The following is a 25,726-nucleotide window of genomic DNA, read 5'->3' on the forward strand; positions in this document are numbered from 1 at the left end:
AAAGCTACAAAAAAAAAAAACATTTAAGGAAAGATGGGGGGAAAAAAACATTAAGTTGAAACCTCAACCTTTCTCCCGGCCTCTATTAAAGATTTTCACATCCTTCAGGTTGACACCCAGACCACTCCTCATTGTCACGGCCTCGCTGGCATCACTCTTTAGTCCACGGCGAATGGAACCATTGGCATGAGCTCTGCCACAATCAGCACAGCAGAAACAGGAAATTAAAACTGGCATCAGTATAATCAGTGGTACTTACATAATATAAAAACAATGGAGCTTAATTAAATTCACACGCCAGCTGCATTTTCAACACTAGCCGAGCTAAACCTCACCTTGAAAAAGACACTTATTAAAAGTTCGCTACATTTTCATAAAGTCAGGGATCTTGCTGAGGAAATGTCAGAGCCTTATGCCAGGTCTATGAATGTCCTTGCATGAAAGAGGTTAAACCTCCAAGACTGTAGCAGCTGGCTTTGTGGAACACTTTTGGAAAGCCCAGCATTTAGTAAAATAATAAATTACCTGTCAGACCAGTATATGTAAGCTCCAAACACAGCCACAGAGAACAGGTCCACATTGGCGGCTGATAGTACAATCTCCCGGCTTTCCCCAGTCTCAAGGTTGATCCTCTCTATCTTGTCAGTTCGAGCGTCACACCAATATAATCTATTTTCCTGAAAAGCAATTTGAAAATGCACATCAGCGCATCTTCTTTTGTACAGGTCCATTTTATCATCAGCAGAAGAGGAATGAGGAACAAGAGTCAGACTGGAAGCATCAAGGAACATGATGGAGAGACATACAGAGAGAGAGTGAGAGAGAGCACTTTTCCATACCTCGTAGTCAATGGAAATTCCATTTGGCCAAGCAATGCCAGAACTAACAAGTGTGACCTGATCTGAACCATCCAGCCGTGCTCTGCCTATGCATGGATTCTTCCCCCACTCGGTCCAAAATAGGTAACTGTTTAACGAAAGATGAGGATGACATATACAGTATGTATATATTGGTCATTGGTTATTTTAAAATTCTGTCTAACATTAATAAGAAATAACATATGTACGGTGACATGAGTCTTAATGCTGTGACATAACTGCCCAAAATTGTAAAAAATTTTAAATTAAAGACTGAAAATGGTTCAACAATGTTAATAAAATAAAACGCCAAAGGTATTCAGAACAGGACTTAATAATCAAGTGATTATTTCCACACTCATGATAACACATACAGATCAGTCTAGTGACTTTTACCTCAGGTGATGAGACAGGAATCTATGTTCATGATGATGATAGTAATCAAAACAACAAATAATTTCCTACTGTAAATATATAATTATTTGTCAGTAATGCTATTTTCCCTTAAATAGAATGCAGGAAGTCAAATGTGATTATCTTTGTTTTTCTTTTTTATGAGGGGGAACCTAATTTTAAAATGCTAACTTATGTGTGGTTAATAGGTGACAAAAAAGAAACATACTATATTTCAGGAAGAAATAGTTGAAAACATGATTAAATAGATCTCTGCGTAATTGAAGAAGATCCTTTACTTGACAGTTCAAACTAAACCATTAGTGTTACACTTTAGTTCTTAAAAACTCTAGCTATGTTGCAGACTAGACTGATAATTTGTGAAACACAACCATTTAATCTTTGGGTTCTAAAAAGACAGAAAATGGAAAGTACACTACCTTACAGTCAAAAAAAAACATAAGTAAATTACAGTACATTTAATTTTTTTCGTGCGCAGTTTAAAGCCTCTACATGCTCTTATGCAGACAAGGTCACTGCTGTTTCATCTGTTGATTTATATTCGAAAAATAAGTTTTGACCATATCAGAAATTTGACAGACTATTCTTTTTTTAAACTCTGTTCAGCTCATTGGACCAAACCCTGAATTTCAAACAAATTTCTGTCAACTGAGAAACATCACCAAAGGGCAAAGATTGTGAACTTGCCCGCTGCAATGAGGTCTGTGAGGGTGATATTTTTTATGAGAAAATCAATGCGTTATCTCAGCTCAAAGGCTCTCCGGTACAGTGACATACCCTCTCTGTGGATGCACTGCGATGGCTCTCGGTTGGTCCAGCCCCTCTGAGATCACCACAGAGCGGTACATGCCATTCAGCCGAGCAATTTCGATGAGGTTAAGGCCATGGTCCGTCCAGTAGAGATTCTCTTCATGGGAAAAATGAACAGAAAGTTGATTTTAAAGTTTGTGATGGAGTATGGCTCAAAAGACACACTTTGCAACAATGAGCTCAACTTTATGTAGAGAATAACGATACCAGCAATCCAGTCTACAGCAATGCCCTCCACTCTGCTGATGCCAGTGGTAATAATGTGTTCTCTCCATGTCTGGTCTCTCTTGGCCCTAGATATACGGTTCATGCCCATGTCTGTCCAGTAGACTGTGTCATTGCCTGTAGACAAGAGACCATATTTCACAACAGGAGCTGAAACATTGAGTGCAGGATGTTTCCCTTTGGTTTATGCTGCATCTTTTTATAATTTCTGGGCATGGAACAGCAGGTATAGTGTATTTTTGTAAACTCTGTGCTGTTATTTTTGTCAATCCACTAAAAAAAAATCCACCCTGAATTCCTGATGGTAAATGTAAGAGCCTACAACCCCAACTGATTTACATAAATCGTTGAATATGTTTGTCTCCTGAGCTAAGAGGTTCTCACCGGAGTCAAATGCAGATTTTAACCAGCACACTAATCAGCCTTAGTGTTTTCCCTGCATAAATCCGTAGCCTGGTAATGTTTAGCTTATTTTCTATAAATGCAGTCTTTTATAAATGCAGAGTTTAGATCCAGATAATGGATCTTGAACATTCGACAGCAGCCAGCTGGAAAGCACGAATCCGTTTCATACTCCAACAAGCTGCCTAATAATGGCATGCAAAAGCTATGCGAATGGAGTCAGCAGTCATGGGCTGAGCTGTGCTCAACATCAGCCAGCTCACCTGAGCTGAGCTGGAACGTGCTGGCCTTGTACACAAGATCAAGAGAGCAGAGAAGAGAGAGACTGACCATCTGCACACTCTGCCCTTTGACTGAGGTTAGCACTTTTAAGGGTGCCTCCTTGGTCATGGAAATTGGGGGCGTCATGAGACAGGATCTCTCAGCTCAGTTCACGCTTTTGAACTTTCATCATGTTATTTGCAAGAAGCATCCCAGATCATTCTGTTGGGCAAACGGTACACGGTTGATATGCATATGAAAATAAAAACTCATTTATATGGGTGGCTCTTAATTATTCTATGCCAGCGAACAAGCGGCTCTTTTCCCGCACTCATGATACTTGTCACTATTGCATTTTCAGCAAACAGCATCCATCACGTCGCATTTAAGTAGTGACAGATTCACTTCAGAGCAGCCTATTGTTGGTATGAATAATGCAGAAACTCGCAAAAAAATAAAAAATATTTCAAGCACAACACCAGGTTCCTGCACAGCCATGTCTAGTACACCCAACCTCTGTTTGATGGATTGTCCAATATATTACAGTGAATCCCTTGTGATGCTGGGTTTAGAAGATATGAAGGAACATTTATCTGTGGTGCCTCCGGCATCAACTTACTTAACCCATCTCATCCTTTTATCTCCACAAAAGATGATATACCAGCATATTCGATTGCCTTTACACAGGTGCAAAACAGAGCAGCTAATATTAGACTGCATATCTGATCATAAACAACATGGAAAAACAGGATGAATAGGGAGTGGTACATTTCTCTGATGTGAAGGCACAGATCATAGAGCAGGACAAGGCAAGAATTATGAGTAGGAAGTTACCACACATGCAAAGATAAAGCCTGAGACAAAGACAGCACAGGAATAGACAGAATGATGGATGTTTACCGGCATGGAAGTCCACCCCGACAGCAAACAAAGTGCCTGTGATGGGCATCAATGTCTCCGTATGATCCGTTGGGTCCAGAGAGATTCCACGCATGCCCTCATGCACAGAGTACATTAAAAAGGAGTTCAGGCCTTAAACACACAAAAACAAATTGCGGTCTCCAGTGAATCTTATCTGATGCTATAGAATAAAAATGGAAAATGTGTCCCAGTATTCAAGACCATACATTTCCCCTAAAATGGTAGCTGACAAAAAAAGAAGACAAATTAAGATTAAGGAAAAATCATCAGCATTATAATACCCAGCATTAAGACTGATAATTTCAATATTATGAATTGAACCCTTGAGTAACCTTTTTTTTTGTCTTCACACATTAAAGCATGCCTATACAGTATTTTGTCTTATTATTACCACTTAATCACTGCGACAATATGTATACCTTCACAGGAGAGACGGTCGGCACGCAGGTTGTAGCCCACAGTGCACGCACAGCTGCGAGTATTCTCCGATGTAGGGAGACAGAGTTGAGAACATCCGCCATTGTTCAACTGACAGGCGTTCCTCCCTATAAGATGTAACACAACACCCATTAAATTGAATGCTTCAACAGCCATTTCCCAAACTTGACCCTTTAGTTTATAGTAATGATAAAATGACTAAAGAAAAGCAAGTACCCTGCTGTGCCACGAAAGAAATGTCTCCTTAGCTGTCTCAGACAGTAATGAGACAGAGGAGAATATGAATTGAGAAGATAACTGCTGCTTGAAAAGTTTAGGGGCTGAATAGATATACATCAGAGCTGCTTAATGGTCATTCTTTATTCAAGTGGACAGTTTAGTGGGATTCACGGCAACGTTGTTAATGGACCTGCCATTAGCCTGAATTATTTGCCTAATAACTCAGAAAATGGAAAAGTGATTCACCAATAAATCTGCAGTGCACTCTTACATATTGAAAAAGAAAGGGAGGATTTGTTATCAAACTTAATGTAATAGTCCAACCATAAACTGTAAATGTTACTGATTATAATCTATGCAGGAATAAATCATCATCGTATTAAAAACCCTTGAAAAACCAGCCAGCCATTATTTTTCATTTACATCTAATTTCACAGGCCATTTTAATTTACATTACCACACTTCAAATTAACTCTTTTTTTCATAAATACAAAAATATATAAAAAAAAAATGACAGCTCACCTTTTTGGCCCTCTCGGTCATACACTTTCATGTGCACCACTCCGTTGGTCTTATTGCGCAGTGCCACAAGGCTGCGACCATCTCGCTTGGCCACTGTTCCTAGCTGAGCCAAATCATCATCTGCCCACCATAACTTGCCACCTGTTAAAGCATATGAATCTTTCATTGACCATGAGTATAAGCTATTGTGATGCAAGTACGCTCTCTCCACAACTACTGCACACATGGGTTTGCTCCAGCTCATTAGTAAATTATAACTACACTAGATAGGACTGGGGCATTGTGCTTGTCCCTGTGTCTAGGAAAGTCAATGAAGCAGTGTTTAGAGCAGCCTGGCATGTTGCCCTGGTCTGAGAAGAGGTCTTTCCATTCATAGAGCCGTCGGGGCGCGACCAATGTCAGAACATCACAGTAGATAGCAGCCTGTGTGTTGTTCCTACTCAGGCACAGTGTTCAACAAAGGGCAACAGAGGTTGTTCTTGGCTTGAAGCCTGAACTGTGCGTGCGTGTTGCAGAAAAGCAGGCAGTGCTGACACACCAGGTGACCAAGGATATTAAAATAAAGGCTATACAGTACAAATTCTCAACAGTGTGAAAGAAGGTGACCTTGATCTTAGCCACTTTGAAGGATTAAAAAAATGCAAAACACGTATTTTCATGAATGTAATCTCATCATCACTAGTGACCTAGAGAAGCACAGGTGCTCTAAATCCAACTAAAACTGTGGACAAAGAAATGGATGACATAGGTTGATTGCACATATGCAGTTTATTCAGTTTAAATTTAGTCCTGGTGCATCTTCCTTCTTTTTGTGGTTGAGAACACAGTAATTGCACACAGTGAGGACCAAAATAACCTGTGCAAGGCTGAGGATCAGGGAGGTTCAGTTCAAGGTGAACTCTTGCATGGTTCCACTGCAGTGAGAAAGCGATTCAACTCTGTATCACCCTATCTGCAGGAAGTGAAACAAATCAAATGGCATGTATTTTGGGTTTTGAGCAGGATTTACTGCTAAACTTACTCAAGGTGCAAACAGAGCCAAAGGATGGAGCTGAAGTGCTGCAGAAATATCGTGTGTTCAAGATACTTGGATCAACAAACTCATAGAGAAAAGAAATAGGAATATAATAGTATATATATAATAGTTGATACTTTTTCAAACTGTTAAAAACTGTCTATTTGTATAAATATGTAAGCAACTTTGTCTGTTTTCTCTATGCATGGCTGATTTTGTGATTTCTGTGTGAACCGGGCATGCATTTTCTTAATGTTTTCCCATCACCATATTTCTGACCAGTAGTGAATTTTAAATCTTTTTTTTTCACTGTGAAACTAAAGAAAAAGGAAATTATTTACACATGTATTTGGACTGAGAAAACAGAATAATAGATGTGAGTTAATAAAAGTATGAACCTGTAAGTATGAGATCTTAGGGTGTTTATTTCAAAGACATACTGTAGAGTCAACATGAGAGGTGAAGCCGTTTAGAAATCACTGTCCTAAACATGCCACTATTGATCTGTAATTTATAAAGGCACTGGGGTAAAAAAAAAATTAAGAAAGACAGCATTACACTTAGAAAGTGTATTCATTCTTCATTCTTTTATTATAGTTATTAAAGTTTTTATATTTCAAGACATGGGCACATAAGTCTAGAAGTGACCTGGAAGAAACTGGCTTCCAGTTGTAATTAAATTATCTTGTGGAATAAAAAAAAATAATAATGACATCCGAATACTCTCTGAAATGTCTGTTCCACCAAAAAATAAAAATAAAAAGGGCAAAATTACCAGCATTGGCACATTTGTTGGCATCCAGGGTGGTGGCTGGTTTGGAGCACAGCTCATCAAGAACAATTTCCACTTTGAGCATTTGATCTGATTACAGATGAAGGGAAGTCACATGATCTGAACAAGAGCTCTTATCACATCTCACAACAACTCATTCTAAAGCTTTCAGGGAGGGAGCAAACCAACCTCATTTCAATAAATGCCAAAAAAAAAAATTAAATGTTATAATTCTGGAAGTCATGTTTCCCTTCACATCCTCTTCCTGGATTGATCTGATCGGATTGATTTTGGCTTTTTAAGAAAGAAAATGTACAGAAATGGATCAAACAACAAGCATTTGTTTTATAGTAACTCAACTTTAGGCCGGCATTTTGTTAGTGAAATATTCTGTTTGCATCCCTGTGCAATGATACGACATCTGTCATCTGTCATCACTTTCTGCTCTGCACTTGACCAGTAAATGGACATTTGTATGGCAGGTGGATACCATCAGATAGCATTTTTTACAGCTCTGCAGATGAAACAGCTTTATAGGGGCATAAACTGATAACATGGCATGATGGTTAACCTTGGTAAATCTCTTCAATTAAGGCTCCCTCGCTAGGAGTGGGATGGCAAAGATACAGGCCAAAGATCTTAGATCACAATCTCTTTCAATCTTCACAGGGTGTCGGCTCAGGACATCCAGATGCAGTGTTCCAAATAGCTAATCGATTGCGCTGATTCTGAAAATCAGAGGGCTAGGAAGGAGCTGTTTGTTCCATACGAGTTCAATACCTTTGATTAACCTTGAATGAGGTAAGCCGTAAGTACAGAATCTTAAGAGGTTTATTTTTTTATCACTTCAAGCAGGTAATCAACAAATGAGAGATCAATATGGGTGAAGGCAACATTGTACATTACAATGAGCCTCTGCTGCATCGGGTCATTTGTATGATGAAAGAGTAAAGGGATTTGAAAGAAACAAACAAGCGAAAGACCCATGCTTATTCAACAATGTCGCCTTGTGTGTGTGTGTGTGTGTGTGTGTGTGTCGAGAGAGATGGAGGGAATCAGCAGTCTCAACCTTGAAAAGCAGATCCTTGGCACTAAGGCTATTTGATGCTTTCTCCAGAGAATCTACTATCCACTGGAGTTATTATTCCGTATGTGAGAGGTGTGTTCTATCTTTCATAACCTGTGTCATTTTGAACACTAGTGTGTAAATGACAACAAAAAGAGGCAACGAGATAGGAGTTTATAGCAGATGTTCTGCATAGTAAAACAAAAAGTTCTGAAACTACACTTCTCCACTGCTACCCACACAGACACCCACACACATGACTGCATGATCATCCTTCCACCCCCAGGCTTACCTAGACTGGGACAAAGAGATAGATGCACACACTGACACACACATAAACACATAAAAAAGGTTTCACTTGTGCACTTATGAACTAAAAGCCCCCCTTTTTTTTGCAAGAACCAGATGTCTTGAACATGTTCAGCATAAAAAAATAAACGCTTTTAAGTAAAAGCAGAAGTGCTTCTAAACGTATTCTATATAACTTCATGAAGAAAATGAATCAGCAAACATGGTTTCATATAAATCAGTTAGAAATACTTAGAAGAAGTCCGAGCATTGAAGAACAAGAGAACGTAATGCTATAACAGTGCTATCCACTTCATACTACAGCAGTTTACATGATGTTAACTTTGGACAGTTGTTTATAACATAATTTGTGGCTTGGCTCAACAAATCTGCTACACAAATCTGTTCTCCTACACAAATAGCGAACATTAATATCTTCTGAAGAGATACGGACGTCTTTACAAAAAGTACAAGAAAGCTTTTTCTTACCGTGAGAAAGACGGTCTAATTGTGATGGATAGCACCTAGTGAAAGCTTCATTTTGCCATTATGCTATAGCCTGCTACTTCTTTAAACTTACACCATTAGTCTTTCAGGTGGCCTTTCATTCGTTTTACACGTTTTATAATAATTTACAGCCTCAGTCAGAAACTCCTTCAATGGGTACAGTAGGGCAGTTTTTAGCACAGTAAAAACAAAGGATTTCAAATAACAGTATAGCACCTGCTAAAGCATCCTCTGTTAGTAGTCTATTAGGAGCGTGTCATAACGGAGCCAATGTGCTGTGCGGGAAGGACCTGACTAGGCTTTTAGCTTTGTTCTCCTGGACCCATATTCACCAAACCTTTGACAGTTACTCATACAAATGGTGCTAGAAATGCTCTTATGACTAAAATTATTCACAGCTTCACACAGGGCCTAGAATTTACTTTATGCATTATAAAGCTACTTAACCTTAGTATCAAGAAGACGCATAAACAGCCTTTATGTATTTAAAGGTATAGTGCTGAAAGTCAACTTTAGGGATAAAATATGGTGTGACCGCGGGGCCTATAGCCAGTACGTGCACTCATCCATGTCTGTATTTTGATTTGCATGATAAGAAAAAAAAAAAACATTGAATGGGATCCCTTACATGTATGCATCATAAAGAAAAATTGACAGTACTGTATAAATCACGGCTATGTTTTTTTTTAGCAAAAGTAAGAGCATTACCACATGTACTACCATATACAACAAGAGCTCACAAGACTGGAATTAAGCAGCTCTGTGAGCATAAGAAAAAGGTATACTGAAAAAACGTTTTAATTTGCAAGCAAGCATAAAGATTGCACTTTGGAGAAGTTTCGTGATGAGTTCACATTGATCCAGGGTCGAAGTCGTAGGGAAAAGCATTAAACGATGCACCCATCATGCGTAGTGTCACGGTACAAGCCTCTGGAGGCAGTGTTATGTTCTGGGGGATGTTTAAGTTGGTCAGGTCGATTCTCAGAAAAGTTATGTGACAATAAATGAAGCCAGCTGACTACCCGTATGTACTGAATGATGGCATGGGCATATTTCAGGACTCAAATTATAAAAGGGTAGTTTCGAGTTCTTGAGGAATTGTTTTTGGTGAAAAAAAACAAATCTGTGCATTTTTTTTTTGGCTAGGCAGTCAATCATTCATATGTGGTAGATATTAATAATGTAAGTTAATATATAATAGGTATAAGGATTGCATCTCTGTTGTCTCATGAAGGTGCTTAAAGAAGCAATTACTCATTAAGGGAAAAGTCGAAAGTCTGAAACTGTATTACACTTCTAACATAAATAAGAAAAAAGAGAGAAAATGATTGTCTTGTTGATATTTCTTGTCTGAAAAACAATCTTCTGATTCGCATATGCTTGTTCATTTTTTTTCCCACTCTGTCAATTACTACAATTACCCCTGGCAAGCTGGCATAGAGATGTAGGCGTATTGTTCATTATTTCTTCCCAAACAGTGGGGGAATAAATTAGCAAATGATCGGAGTTGTTTTATGTGCTTATAGTTCTTTATTGTTCTCTGTGGATTGCCATCCTGAATATATCGCCCTCTTTAGATTTGTGATAACCACTGACCACTGACAACATGGATGTTCTCTCTCTGCCTAATCTGAGTGTATAACATATGGAAAGAATTGTAATTTGAATCTTATACCCAGCATAATGCGAATGGTGTGATTAAAAAGCAGATGCTCTGCAGCAGTTAGATGTCTATCCAAACAACCAGTATTCATTATCCAGTTCCATCTGGACAGAAATCACTCATATCAGCTTCTCAAGCCACTTTTCTATGTAAGCATAAAATCCCCAACTTGATGAGCTCTATTGCTTCCATTTTAGCAGTTGAATGGTAAGCAGGTAAATCTCATAGATAAAAACAGGCAAAATGCATTTTTCCAAAAAATGGAAGCTATCTCACTCAAAAAGAGGAGGGTAAATATCTCATTTTCTCATACTGTACCTAGGAACTGAAGTAACACAAAGTATTCATTCCAGTGTGACATAATTATTAAAAAGTAATGAAATAATCACAGCAAAGATACACAAACACTGCTATTTAAAAAAAATTAACTAGATCAACAATACAACCAATACCACTAAAGTTATAAAACTGTAAACTTTGATAATGATAATTCATTACCTACTAATAAGTGTGCATTAATTTAATAAAACAGTATATAATATATACATGCAACATACGAAGACATCTTAATTAGGTTTAATGTAACATCAGTGTGTGGGATGTCAGAGCTGAACCTCTTACCCATGACTGCAAGAGCCGTGGCTTTGGTTAAATTCTTCTTCGTGGTTTCAATCACCTCAAAGCCACTGCCATCCAGATTACATCTGTTGATCGTACCATTAGCTGAGCTAATCCAGTACAACTTGCTTGCAGAAAAGTCTATTGAGAGACCTGAGGGAAGTGTGTATAGTTAGGTCTACTCATATACTGTACCGTAGTATCTGTTTCCATAAAACTTTGTAAGCAAGCAATACAGTATGTAATGTTTGTGTGTGTGTGTGTGTGTGTGTGTGTGTGTGTGTGTGAATGTGTGTGTGTGTGTGTGAGAGAGAGAGAATGTGTGTGTGTGTGTGTGTGTGTGTGTGAGTGTGTGTGTGTGTGTGTGTGTGTGTGTGTGTGAATGTGTGTGCGTGCATGTGCGTGTGTGTGTGTGTGTGTGTGAGAATGTGTGTGTGAATGTGTGTGTGTGTGTGTGTGTGTGTGTGTGTGTGTGTGTGTGTGTGTGTGTGTGTGTGTGTAAAAATGTGTGTAAATGTGTGTAAATGTGTGTAAATGTGTGAGTGTTTGTGTGGCCCCAGATGGAATATAGTGTACTATGTGAGACTATGTGATGAGAAATCGTAATAAAATGACTATTTAGATTTAGGAGTAGGCAAAGAGGGTAAATATCAGTTGTGACAAGGGAATTATTTCAGAATAGATGCTAAAACAGGTAAGAGAAAAAGAAAAAAGAAATTGACATACCTACTGGCTCTTTCTGGTTCTGGAGAAGAACTTTCCTGTTACTCCCATCCATGTTTGCTAGATTTATCGTATTCCCATCTGTCCAGTATATTTTCCTGTAGTGATCAGTTGAAAAGACAACACATTAGTCAAGTTTATTCTTTTGCTTATATACATTTTTTATTTTTATATATAAAATATATATATATATATATATATATATATATATATATATATATATATATATATATACATATATATACACACACTCAAAGGATTATTAGGATACTAATAATACTAATACGGTGTTTGACCCCCTTTCGCCTTCAGAACTGCCTAAATTCTACGTGGCATTGATTCAACAAGGTGCTGAAAGCATTCTTTATAATTGTTGTCCCATATTGATAGGATAGCATCTTGCAGTTGGTGGAGATTTGTGGGATGCACATCCAGGGCACAAAGCTCCCGTTCCACCACATCCCCAAAGGATGCTCTATTGGGTTGAGATCTGGTGACTGTGGGGGCCATTTTAGTACAGTGAACTTACTGTCATGTTCAAGAAACCAACTTGAAATGATTCGAGCCTTGTGACATGGTGCATTATCCTTCTGGAAGTAGCCATCAGAGGATGGGTACATGGTGGTCATAAAGGGATGGACATGGTCAGAAACAATGCTCAGGTAGCCCGTGGCGTTTAAACAATGCCCAATTGGCACTAAGGGGCCTAAAGTGTGCCAAGAAAACATCCCCCACACCATTACACCACCACCACCAGCCTGCACAGTGGTAACAAAGCATGATGGATTCATGTTCTCATTCTGTTTACGCCAAATTCTGACTCTACCATTTGAATGTCTCAACAGAAATCGAGACTTATCAGACCAGGCAACATTTTTCCAGTCTTCAACTGTCCAATTTTGGTGAGCTCGTGCAAATTGTAGCCTCTTTTTCCTATTTGTAGTGGAGATGAGTGGTACCCAGTGGGGTCTTCTGCTGTTGTAGCCCAACCGCCACAAGGTTGTGCGTGTTGTGGCTTCACAAATGCTTTGCTGCATACCTCGGTGGTAACGAGTGGTTATTTCAGTCAAAGTTGCTCTTCTATCAGCTTGAATCAGTCGGCCCATTCTCCTTTGACCTCTAGCATCAACAAGGTATTTTTGCCCACAGGACTGCTACATACTGGATGTTTTTCCCTTTTCACACCATTCTTTGTAAACCCTAGAAATGGTTGTGCGTGAAAATCCCAGTAACTGAGCAGATTGTGAAATACACAGACCGCCCGTCTGGCACCAACAACCATGCCACGCTCAAAATTGCTTAAATCACCTTTCTTTCCCATTCTGACATTCAGTTTGGAGTTCACAAGATTGTCTTGATCAGGACCACACCCCTAAATGCATTGAAGCAACTGCCATGTGATTGGTTGAATAGATAATTGCATTAATGAGAAATTAAACAGGTGTTCCTAATAATCATTTAGGTGAGTGTGTGTATATATATATATATATATATATATATATATATATAAAAACATACAAACAACTTAAGCCTAGGGTAGGGTTAGACACTTATGCAAGTTATATAATGCCCAAGGAATAATTCTGCTCCTCCTGTATTGTTGTGAAGCAAGTGCATAAATCCATTAAACAGAGTAATGTATTCCAAACCTCTTTTACAGTATATGTTAAATGCACTAAAATACTTTTTGGACTGCATACCCTTTGGCTGGATGTACTGCCAGACACTTTGGTTTATCAATTCCATGGATGACTGAAGTTTTAAGTGCTCCATCCAGTCGAGCAACATTGATCTGGGTCTCTTCATTTTCAGAGCTCAGCCAGTACATATTCCTTGAGAGCCAATCTACTGCTAGGCCACGGCAGTTCTGAATATCTGTAAACACCAGAATCAGCTTACAATAATGGCATTAATTTTCACATATAAAGTATGGGTATGATGAAATAACTCATCAGGATTTTGAAACCTTGTGGAATTGTTAATTTGGGAACACCACTGTTATCAGGTTTTTGGAAGTAAGAATTACTTTGGTACCAGTGTGCAAATAAGACAAAAAAAAAAGTATAACAGTGTCTATTTTTATCTGACAACTAAAATAGAACCTTGAAATGCTCATGGTAGATTCTTTTCCATTCCTTTTGCAACTAAGGCAATGCCCGGAGCAAGATTTAAATTCTGGTCTCAAGAGTATGAGCACTGAATGCTAACCGCTGTTTCACCAAGGAACCTGCAGTTGATGTAAAAAAAAAGACAACTGCAATTTTCCAAACTATTCAATTGGGGAACAGAATTTCCTAACTTATAAACTTAAGGCACACGGATGTAAATGCTATGGACATTTGGCAGCATACTGTAAATGCCATAAGTATAGTTTGATATTGAAGTTTTGTTTGTGACAATCTGGCAACACTATTCATTCAAAATTATCAAGTCATTTTATCAAAATAACCTAAATTTAAAAAAACATTGTCTTGTTTTAAATGGACAACATCGCAACCTAATTACTATATGATAATCTTATACAACTATATGATAATGTTATCCAATCTTGGGGCTCCTGGTGAGAGGTATGCTGGATGCCTAGGAATAACAGGTCCCTTTCAAAAGCTACACTCGATGTTGTGTGAAAATGCTATGGAAACATCTTTCTGTGTTGCCGGTTGTGAAGCATGTGTTTATCAAACGCACCAAATTTTGGCATATATATCCCCGGTCAGGTGACGTCATCTGATGAAGCACACCTGCAGGTTATAAATAGGAGTGGACCGGAAACATTTCTAAGATCTTTTTGTCTTCAGGACTGCTTTGTTGTGTTTGCGTGTGTGTGTAAACAAGCAAAATTAAGAAAGTGTTTAACTCACCGATATGAGTTTCAAGCGAGATGTGTGCCTCCGTGTAATAAACCTCTTTCGGAGGGCGATCTCCACAATTTCTGTTTTAAGTGTTCGGGGGAAAATCACGCCCTCCTCTGGCTTCAAGGAGAGTGTGAGCACTGTGACCTCCTCCCAATTAAAGTCCTTCGCGCGCGGCTCGCCTTCTTTAAAGAAAAGCCGCGAGCCGCGGCGCATTCCTGGGGTTCACGTACAGATCTGGATGAGGCACACGAGACGGAGTCTTCTTTCCTTTCTCCGTCCATTTCGCAAGCACGCCTCGGCGCTTCTTGTGAGTGTGTTGGAGAGACCTCCTCCCTTGCTTCTGCGGAAATGGAAATAGCCTCCTCAGAACCCTCTTCTTATTAAGACAGAGAGTTTAAGGAGCTCCATGAAGTAATAATGCGTGCAGTCGAGTGGCTGCATATTGACTGGCCGCAGCAGCATGCTTTCCCCAAGCACTTTAAACTAGACGACAGATTTCTGTCGGGTGGCCGGGAGGCGGAGCCTCAACGAAGCTCTCTTCCTTTCTTCCATGACCTCCATAGCAAATTAACTCGCTCTTTGATTTATTTGAATATCGTTGGTGCGGAAACACGGGGTTATACGATGATGCCCCAGATAGAAGAGACGCTTGCTCGCTATCTTCCTCCTGGGACATCAACCTCCCTGAAAAAGCCAACACTTCCCTCCAAGCTGTGCAGACTCTTATCTGCCCTGGTGGGTAAAGCTTCAGGCTGGTGCTTCACTGCACACCATGGCGGTCTTGCAAGTATACCAGGCTGATCTGTTAAAAGACTTGAACACTGGCGGCACTGTGGATGATGCACCGTTTTTGGAAATACGCCAAGCTACAGATCTGTCTCTCCGCGCAACCAAGCAGACGGCCTGTGCTATCAGCCGTTCTATGGCTTCCCTGGTATCCAAGGAGAGGCACTTGTGGCTAAATGTTACGGGCATCAAGAATAAGGATTGTGCATTTCTCCTTGATGCCCCTATCTCGCCCTCTGGCCTGTTCGGCGACGCCATTAATTCCATCGCCATCAGGTTTAGGGAGACGAGAATATATGAATAGGCCTTCGGGGAATTTCTCCCCCGCCATGCTCAGGAATCAGGACTGTCGGCCACCCAGTCTCGACCAGGTCCGACTCTCACCAGGCGAGAGGCGCAGAAAGAGAGCGTTAGCAGGGTCAAGACTCGTAAAGACTGGGGTACGGCCCGCCTTTACGGCCTCAAAGAGGTCGGACCGGCGCACTGGCGCCTTCACTAAGAAGAAGCCCTGAGGCTCATGCGCCCAGGACCGTGGGGGTGGCTCCCCCTGGGAGGGGCGCTTAGAATTCCCTTTAAGGATTAAGTGCTCTCCCTGGCACCCCCAGGAGGTCAGTGTTCATGCTCTGCGTCCACTGGTGGTTCAGGCAACACCGGTCTCCAACATGAGGTTAGCTCTTCGGTCATTTCCTGATGTAGCTCAGGATGCCAAACTTCTACAAACCCCCCTCCACCCTAAAGAAAATCAAGCTAGACCAAAAAGTGACTGTTCATCACGTTCATAGATCTCTAGGCCTCATGGCGGCTGCATTCACGGTGATACCTTTGGGCCTCCTGCACATAAGAGCATTTCAGTTGTGGATGAGAGCCAGGGGATTTTACTTAAGGGCCAATCCCCAAAGGCAAATAAAGGTTACGTGCCAGGGGCTTCGTACCCTTTCTATGTGCTTTCGACCCCGGTTTTTGACTTTGGGTCCCACTCTAGGTCTGTCCTGTCGTCGCAAAATGCTGACGACAAACGCTTCCCTCACGGGCTGGGGCTTTAGATGACTTGCTATCCAGACAAGCTGTGACACACGGAGAATGGAAACTTAACCCTGAAATAGTCAGTCAAATCTGGGAAAGATTTTACGTAGCTTACCCTGGGCGATTCCAGTAAGGAGGGATCTGTTGTCTCAGGCGCAGGGGATGATATTTCATCCCCTATCTGAGCTTTGGAACCTTCACGTGTGGCCCCTGAAGGGGACCAACTAAGAGATGCTGGTCTTCCAGCCAACGTAATTGAAACTATTCTAAGTGCTAGGGCTCCCTTCACTAGAAGAACTTATGCCCTTAAATGGAATGTATTTGAAGATTGGTGCACTGCAAAACATGTAGACCCAGTCCACTGACGAATTGTTTCAGTGCTGGAGTTTCTGCAAGAAAAGTTGTCCTCTGGCTTATGCCCTAGTACTCTCAGAACATACGTAGCTGCTATTTTAGCTTGCCATGTTCTGATTGATGGGGTTTCCGTGGGTAAGCACCCTTTAGTTGCCCGTTTTATTCGTGAAGATACTGTAAATGGTTGAGGCTGCCCACTAGAGGCGTTGCCCCTTCCTGGGACTTGCTTGGGTCTGATTGACACCCCTTTTGAACCACTAGAGTCAGCGTCTGCTAGGTTTCTGACCCTTAAAATGGTTCTTCTCATGGCCGTTACTTCTCTGAAGAAAACTGAAGATTTGCAGGCTTTGTCAGTTTCCCCATTCTGCCTAGACTTTGCCCTTGGGCTAGTCAAAGCTATTCTGCATCCTCACCTATCAACTACCTTCCGAAAGTTCCATTCTCAACTATGCAGCCAGTAGTTCTCAAAGCATTCTGTTCTCCGCCTTTTACAGCTCCGGAGCAGGAAAGACTTCACTTACTGTGTTGAGTACGTGCTCTTCAGATTTATGTCCACCGCACTAGCCAGTGGCGTAAATCAAAGCAGCGTTTCATATGATAAAGGGGCCGCAACCAAGGGGCGGCCGCCACTACACAAACGATGTCACTTTGGGTGAGAGATGCAATTGCCCTAGCCTATGAGAAGCATGGTCTCACTTCGCCTCTAGGAATGAGGGCTCATTCGACCAGGGGGATTGCCTCATCTATTGCGCTGGCAAGAGGTGTTCCGCTGCAGCAAGTGTGTGATGCGGCAGGGTGGTCCGCACACATTTGTCAGATTCTACAGTCTGGATGTTCATGCTACTCCGGGTTCACGGGTCCTCGAGTCAGCCTCCCAGAGCTAGCTCTAAGACCTCCTTGGCCCTTGTGCGCACACGCTACACAACTTGGGGGGTCCAGACACTTGCAGTGCGGTGGCGTTGGTATTCTCGTTCCCATAGCGTTTTCACGTAGCATCGAGTGTAGCTTTTGAAAGGGAATGTCTCGGGTTACTTTACTGTTACCCTGTTCCCTGAAAAAGCGGGAACGAGATGCTGCTTTCCAATTGCGCACTGCTTGCGTGACTGGACGTCCTTTTAGACAAAATTGATCTAAGGAATGTTTCTGGTCCACTCCTATTTATAACCTGCAGGTGCGCTCCACTAGATAATAGTGTCTATTGGAGGTGCGCTCCAATAGATAATGTCACCTGACCGAGGATATATATGCCAAAATTTGGTGTGTTTGATACACATATGCTTCATAACCGGCAACACAGTAAAATGTTCCCATAGCATTTTCACGCAGCATCTCCTTCCTGCTTTTTTTCAGGGAACAGGGTTACGGTAAAGTAACCCGAGACGATTTTATGTCCGGGGTGTTTGTTTTGGTGTTTGTAGTTAATCAGCAGACAGATAGATTCAACCACCAGAATGCTCAGTATGTATGGTTTAAACTTGTGTATAATATTGTGTTGTATTTATGAGCCATTTCTGGTACACTTAGGCAAGGTGGTTCCTTTTTAAACAAATACATAATTATAACAATCAATCTTTAAAAAAAAAAAACAATTAACTAAGCAGATTAATTAGCGTGCATGAATGACAGATGCCCTTTTTAGATTCATGAATATGCAGATAAGTGAAAACACATAACCAAGCAAAATAAAGTGTGACACAAAGCTTTCATGCTGTAGGTACTCTCCTGCTGTAGGTAACTGTTACATCATGGTTGATCCTATCTAATATCTTTAAATACCCAGATGTTAGCCATCAAATCTTATTGTTGAGGTCACAAAGAAGATGTGCTACACAATATTATACTTGATTGTTACTCTTACCCTGTATTCAGTTAGCTGGCAAACTATCTAATCACGCATTATTACACTACACCAGCTGCCACTTTGGAGTCAGTTAGACTTCTGGGAAACTAAAAATTGGGACTGAGGAGCACACTGCATTTTTCACCAGCACAAAGAGCTAACGCATACAGTACAGTATGTGATTTGTCCACCCTGAAATGGATACCAAGTTGCATTAGAGAGGCCTGTAATTTTTATCATAGGTATACTTCAACAGTGAGAGACAAAATAAAATAAAGAATCCAGAGAATCACACTGTAGGATTTTTAAAGAATTTATTTGCAAATTATGGTGAAAAATAAGTATTTTGTCACCTACAAACAAGCAAGATTTCTGGCTCTCCCAGACCTGTAACTTTTTCTTTAAGAGGCTCCTCTGTTCTCCACTCATTACTTGTATTAATGGCATCTATTATCAGTATAAAAGACACCTGTCCACAACCTTAAACAGCCACACTTCAAACTCCACTATGGCCAAGACCAAAGAGCTGTCAAAGCACACCAGAAACAAAATTGTAGACCTGCACCAGGCTGGGAAGACTGAATCTGCAATATGTAAGCAGCTTGGTGTGAAAGTAGAAATCAACTGTGGGAGCAATTATTAGAAAATGGAAAACATACAAGACTACTGATAATCTTTTGTGTGTGGCTCCACACAAAATCTTACCCCGTGGGGTCAAAATGATCACAAAAACTGCAGCGGGACCTAGTGATCCCACACGGCGGGACCTAGTGAATGACCTGCAGAGAGCTGGGACCAAAGTAACAAAGGCTACCATCAGTAACACACTGCGCCACCAGGGACTCAAATCCAGCAGTGCCAGACACGTCCCCCTGCTTAAGCCAGTACATGTCCAGGTCCGTCTAAAGTTTGCTAGAGAGCATTTGGATGATCTAGAAGAGGGTTGGGAGAATGTCACATGGTCAGATGAAACCAAAATAAAACTTTGTGTTTGGAGGAGAAAGAATGCTAAGTTGCATCCAAAGAACACTATACCTATTGTGAAGCATGCGGGTGGAAACATCATGCTTTGGGGGTGTTTTTCTGCAAAGGGACCAGGGCGTCTGATACGTGAAAAGGAAATAATGACTGGGGCCATGTATTGTGAGATTTTAAGTGAAAACCTTCTTCCATTAGCTAGGGCATTAAAGATGAAATGTGGCTGGGTCTTTCAGCATGACAATGATTCCAAACACACCACCCGGGCAATGAAGGAGTCGTTTCGTAAGAAGCATTTCAAGGTTCTGGAGTGGCCTAGCCAGTCTCCAGATCTCAACCCCATAGAAAATCTTTGGAGGGAGTTGAAAGTCCATGTAGCCCAGCAACAGCCCCAAAACATCACTGCTCTAGAGGAGATCTGCATGGAGGAATGGGCCAAAATACCAGCAACAGTGTGTAAAAACCTTGTGAAGTCATACAGAAAACGTTCAACCTTTGTCATTGCCAACAAAGGGTATATAACACATATATAATACTTATTTTCCACCATAACTAGCAAATAAATTCTTTAAAAATCCTACAATGTGATTTTCTGGATTTTCTTTTCTTATTTTGTTTCTTAAAGTTGAGGTATACCTATGATGAAAATTACAGGCCTCTCTTATCTTTTTAAGTAGGAGAACTTGCAGAATTGGTGGCTGACTAAATACTTTTTTGCCCCACTGCACCTGCTTTACTGCATATATTATACCTAATCACTTTCTTGTTTATTCTTTCTAATTGTAGTTGAAGAAAGAAAAAACTAACATGGGTAATCTACATATTTATAAACTACAGGAGAAGTGTGACCATCTATCAAATGTCCTCTTTTTTATATGCAGTTAAGAATAACAGCAAATGTGAAAGAAAAAAAACAATTGGTCATTAAGATCAGATTTCCTAAGCACACTCTATTTTTTTATGTCATTTCATTTATCTGATGCAATCTTACACTGAAGATGTTATTCCAGTAGTTCAAATATAATTTAAAACTTGGTTTCAAAAGTCTTAAAAGACTTTTTTTCCGATTATATCTCAAAGTTTCACTACAGGGGACTAAATTTACAATAAGCAGGGCAAGGACTAATAAATAATGGCACTAACTTTATAGATTCTTATCACTTTAAATCTGCCATCAAGCCATAAAAGCAAAATGCCATGCATCATTTTTTTCCTGCTTAAAATATTACCTTACCTCCAGAGATGACCGTCTCAAGGCTTGTTCCATTGATGAAGGCCCGCTTTATAGTTTGAGTCTTCACATCTGCCCAATAAATCCGTTCCTCTAGAGCATCGTAATCCACAACCGTGACATCATCAATGTCGGGGACCGTTAAAGCAGTCATGATGTTCATGTAAGGATTATCAATGTCCACCCCTCGGATCTCAGAACGTCTCACATACAGCAAAAACCTCTTTAGTGCTGGAAAATAGACAGCAAAAAGACCATACAAACAAACACAAAGCTAGATAAATGCTACTGTGGATACCTGGCACCCATCTTATGTGAAGCATGTAAAGGAGACGTCAGGAACTTTCAGAAAGGAGCAGTCATATGAGTCAAAGTAAAAAAGGATCACGGATACTGATACAGGAGCTAAACGTGGCTAGGCCAGTGCAAACACTCAACACTGATGTCCACTAAGATTAGCAGTTTGTTGCCATAAAGAATCTCGCCCCCTCACTAAAATACAACTTTGTGCGATTCCATAATATGAGAACTATAAGAACTCGAGCAGAGCAGAAAGGTGTTAACTCACCCACGCAGGAATGGTTGTTGGGTGAGATCTTCATGAGGTGTGGGCACGCACATGAGGCGGTGCGGTTGTAATCGATGAGGCAAAGATGTGAGCAGGGACCTCTTCCACTGTTCTGCTCACAGGGGTTTGAGGCTGGAAAATCAGCAGTGACATGAATTCAGGGCAACCAAACGAAAACACTCCAAGGAGAGAAATCAATATCAAGTATAATGTCTCCTGATTCAAGAAGGCTGCCATCCCTAAAGGAATATGAGCTAACCTTTGCTGACACCAGCTGAAGAAACACACGCACACACGCACGCGCACGCGCAAAGACTATCGAAACACTCCGTTAAGCACTTACAGTCAAATTAAAGGAAATTATTTTTCTCGATTAAATGTTATGGCCCCTAAGATAACAGCCCAACTGCTTAAGGGTAAAGGTAATACCTGTAGAGACACTTCCATAAAGCAATTTAAATAAGAGCAAACGAACAAACAAAACTATTAAATTAGAAAGACAGTAAGGTTTGGCTTTAGGATTTAAAATGACAACACACAGGAGAGAGAGAGACAACACACACACATACAGGTTATTTTAGTCGTGCACCAAATGCCTTATGTCACATACTATACATCTGTCACATCAAAGAACAAAGGTAATTAACATGTTCTGGGGAAGAGTAAGAGAGAGAAAGCTGCTTGGATATCCATCTGGTCACAGTCTATAGGAGGTATTGCGACATGAGGCATGACTACAGTACGTGCTTAAGAGAACTACTGTAAGAGAAAGAGAAAACTTAAAAAGAATGTAAGAAGATGAAAAACAGGATATTACAGAACATAAAGAGATATACCTAATGTTTTATGCTTTTTTCAAAAGAATATTTATCCAAATTGCTGCTACAAACTCCATAGAACCTTACAGTGCCATAACACGGTACAAAAAAACAAAAAAACAAAAAAAAAACATCTCTTTCTGAAACACCTCTAGCATATCTGTTTCATGAGTGGCCCATTTCTGTGGTACTTCATCAGGGACTATTGCTGACCAGGCAGATCACATGATAATGGCTAAGAGGTCACTGGAGAATAGTCAATTAGCTCGCTACGCCTTTTCACTTTTCACAAAGCTGTCTTTGTCAGCATTATTCCACGAACACCAGGGAAGCAGCTAAAATTGACACAAATGCATGCACAGAATATCCAGATGTTAAAAGAGCAATATCACCCATAGCATCTATACAAGGTGACTGCAGTGACACAACATAACTCACACTGCAAGCCAGTTCCAATATGAAAGTATGTATTTTGGGAAATTTATTTATTTATTTATGTTTAATATTCTACACATGTCCTGCAAAGCTCTTGTGATTTATAGGAAAGAAGTAAGAACGGTTCTGAACTAGCCGCTTTTCTTTGGAAACGGCTTGCTAATTGGGTTTATTCTGACATGACATGATTCTATGCTTTTTTTTTTTTTTTTTTTAGAAAAGGCACAGTGTTTACAGTTAGATAGTAGTTAAAATATCTTGGAATGGTGCACTTTCCACATTATGAAGGCACTATACAGATGATATTTCCAGAATCTTTAACCCTTCAGTGAACCCAGAGGAACATTACAACACATAATTAACTCGGAAACCGACTGCATTCGTAAAAAAATAATTGCTCCGGTGGGATTTTCATAAACGGGTCCATTATTTTTTCCCATTTTTAATACATTCGTTTGGCATATTTTTGTAATTATTTACCATAAACATGAATAAGTAACCAAATCATAGTCTAGCGACCCAGTGAATTAATTATACATTCGTGAGGTCTTCTGGGGAAATCACACTGTTTGAAAGGAAAAAGAATGTGGATAAACAGCGGAAGTGTACTTGACAAGACTGCGAGGAAGGCAGGAGTTAGTTATACTGCCCCGTTTTTATGATAAGCAGGCCAAAGATGTGATATGAATACATGACACACTTCATCAGCCTGAGCCGGCAAATAACAATGTAAAGTAAGATGTGAAGGGGTAAAAAAAAAGCAGAATGTTCATGCTTGCCTGCACTCTGCTGATTTGCCTTAGTTAAGATTTTCATCCTTAGACTTTATTATGAAATGGGATTGTAGTCATTTGAGAACATTTGTAGAAATGCTTTAAACAATGGATACAGCATGCTCTAGCTATTGTGGAGGGCTGAACATGTGTGAAGTCTGACACACGCTCTTTAGCCTTATGTTGCCCTCAGCTCTTCTACTACATGTAACATATTTACAGCCTGTTGATGCCTGCAGTCTAGCCCCATTAACCCACTGAGCATTTTCTCCCATTACACTTCTCTGGCGTCCAGAGGTTCCCTCTTACCCCTGCCAACACAGTAACACCGAACACAAACCCAATTTCCTTGGCCTGTTAGCTGCGATCTTGGACGGCAGTGATAGCCAGCCTTTCCCGGCGGGCTCTTTAAGATTGGATTAGCTATACTTATTGGCTTCCTTGGCAACGTAGCACAATTTGTCGGCACTTATCAGAGTAAAACAGTCACTCGACTGCACTGGCAGAAGATCTGAACCGAGTCTGTGCTTGTTGGCAGCATTTTCCGCTGTTTTGGGTGAGTTGAAGTGATGCAAATGAGATTACTTCAGTTGAAGCATATATTTATAGGAAGCTGTTCACCTGGAATGTTTTAATATTAGCACACTACAAATAGTCACCCAATAAAAGCTAAAAGAAAAAAAAAATTCACTATATACTTGTCACCAGGAATGAAAAAGAAATTATGGGTTTTTCTGTATTTATGGGATCTAGAAATAAAACTGTTGTAGGTAACAAATTGTTCTAGATTAGTATAAGCAGATTCACATGGTGTGTGTTTAAAAGTGACAGGAGCCTAATTAACAAATGTTTTCCTAGAACATGAAAAATTAAGCAACTACTCATTAGTGATAATATAAAGTATATTCACATTACACTGTACAGTTGTTGTTGTTTTTTTCATTACATTACAGTATGTTCATGTTTTTTTCTCCTGAAATGAATAAAGTTACAGAGGGCACCATGTGCATTCAGAAGATAAATTGAAGCTGTCCTTACTAGCCAGGAAGGAGAGAATAAGAAAAAAAAAAGCTACTTGACGAACTACCAGGACACAATTAAAATAAATTTAGGCAGAGTAGGGGAACACATGTAGAGGCCACATTAGGCTGGCTTGTTCTCTGCATGACCACTTTTTTTCAATTATGCACCACCCTTATTGGAGGCACTTTCTGATGGGCAGGAAAAATGAATGAACAGCAGGAATCAGCACAATTGAATTTTCATACCATCGGGCGGCTATTGGATTCATTCATTTTGTACTTCACTCTCACAAAACCATAGCCAGGACAGACCATAATATCTTCCAAAACATATAGCAGGGCAAATAAAACAATGTACTACTACTACTACTACAAAAAAAAATTATAATTTAAATAATAATAATAAAAAAATTTAAATAATAATAATAACAGAGACATTTCCTAAAGTAATTGTGAAATATGGGAGCGATTTGACCATTCACCTAAAACGGGTGTGTGAGTGTCTGTGTGTGTGTGTGAGTGAAAAAGCCATTGTTTAACCTGGTTGATTAGCAACAGCTTGCTGCATGGCTGACTGACGCACAACGAGAACGTAACCTGATATATTGCACGAACTTGAAAGAAAGAGTGACTATGCTGGGTTTGGTTGAATATGTTAGACCTTGAGCATTCATTTTCAACAAAAGTCTCAATCTGTGTATTTCTAAGGATGGCTGTTTTTCCTAAGTGGGTCAAAAACATATCAAATGCTCTGTATCTCATGAGAGAAGCATTTAATCTAAGAGTAGTTTCACTTACAGTATATAACAAGAACATACTGAATTTAGTTCCTTGAGCAGTAGATAAACATAGTGCTTTACAACATCACTAGTATATTCAAATAGAACAGAAATACTTACTCTGGGGTTGTCTGTTGGGATGATATATCTGCAGGTCAAATGGCTGGGCACTAGTCTTCTGTATGAGGGTGACATTGTGTCCTGTCCATTTATTAGCCTTGGCCAGAGTATTGGTCCTCCAGTCAGTCCAGTACACACTTCCTCCGAAGACAGAGACTGCGAAGGGGTGGGAGAGGTATTCGTGGCCCCGTAGGATCTCGATGACCTCTGTGCCATCATACAAGGCTGAGTAAATAGCATCTGAGCTGTTAGAGAGACAAGGAAAACCTTGTGAGGGCTTCTCACACCCACGGCAGTTTGGAACTGCCACTGTTGACAAGGTGTGATACAGCTGATAGATGTCCTGAGGGACTTCCACTACAAGCACTCACACTTTGTCAGACTAGTGACTGCGAGTGAAAGACAGATGAAAGTTGCACTATG

General features: G+C 40.2%; 1 protein-coding gene across 1 annotated transcript in view; it reads right to left on the minus strand.

Moving 5' to 3' along the window:
* The window catches only part of lrp1bb (low density lipoprotein receptor-related protein 1Bb), a 339,963-nt gene that overhangs the window by 99,241 nt on the left and 214,996 nt on the right, over positions 1-25,726 (minus strand). The window contains exons 26-39 of the mRNA XM_053496592.1: positions 25,304-25,548; positions 21,357-21,488; positions 20,792-21,019; positions 13,422-13,596; positions 11,725-11,819; positions 11,002-11,151; positions 5,070-5,210; positions 4,310-4,435; positions 3,870-4,001; positions 2,289-2,423; positions 2,049-2,178; positions 840-966; positions 526-677; positions 69-193 (exon numbers count right to left, since the gene is read on the minus strand). Of these exons, the coding sequence (XP_053352567.1) occupies positions 69-193; positions 526-677; positions 840-966; positions 2,049-2,178; positions 2,289-2,423; positions 3,870-4,001; positions 4,310-4,435; positions 5,070-5,210; positions 11,002-11,151; positions 11,725-11,819; positions 13,422-13,596; positions 20,792-21,019; positions 21,357-21,488; positions 25,304-25,548 (2,093 nt within the window). The remainder of the gene's footprint in view (positions 1-68; positions 194-525; positions 678-839; positions 967-2,048; positions 2,179-2,288; positions 2,424-3,869; positions 4,002-4,309; positions 4,436-5,069; positions 5,211-11,001; positions 11,152-11,724; positions 11,820-13,421; positions 13,597-20,791; positions 21,020-21,356; positions 21,489-25,303; positions 25,549-25,726) is intronic.

Source organism: Clarias gariepinus, chromosome 5, assembly GCF_024256425.1.
Source record: "Clarias gariepinus isolate MV-2021 ecotype Netherlands chromosome 5, CGAR_prim_01v2, whole genome shotgun sequence".
Classification (NCBI taxonomy): domain Eukaryota; kingdom Metazoa; phylum Chordata; class Actinopteri; order Siluriformes; family Clariidae; genus Clarias; species Clarias gariepinus.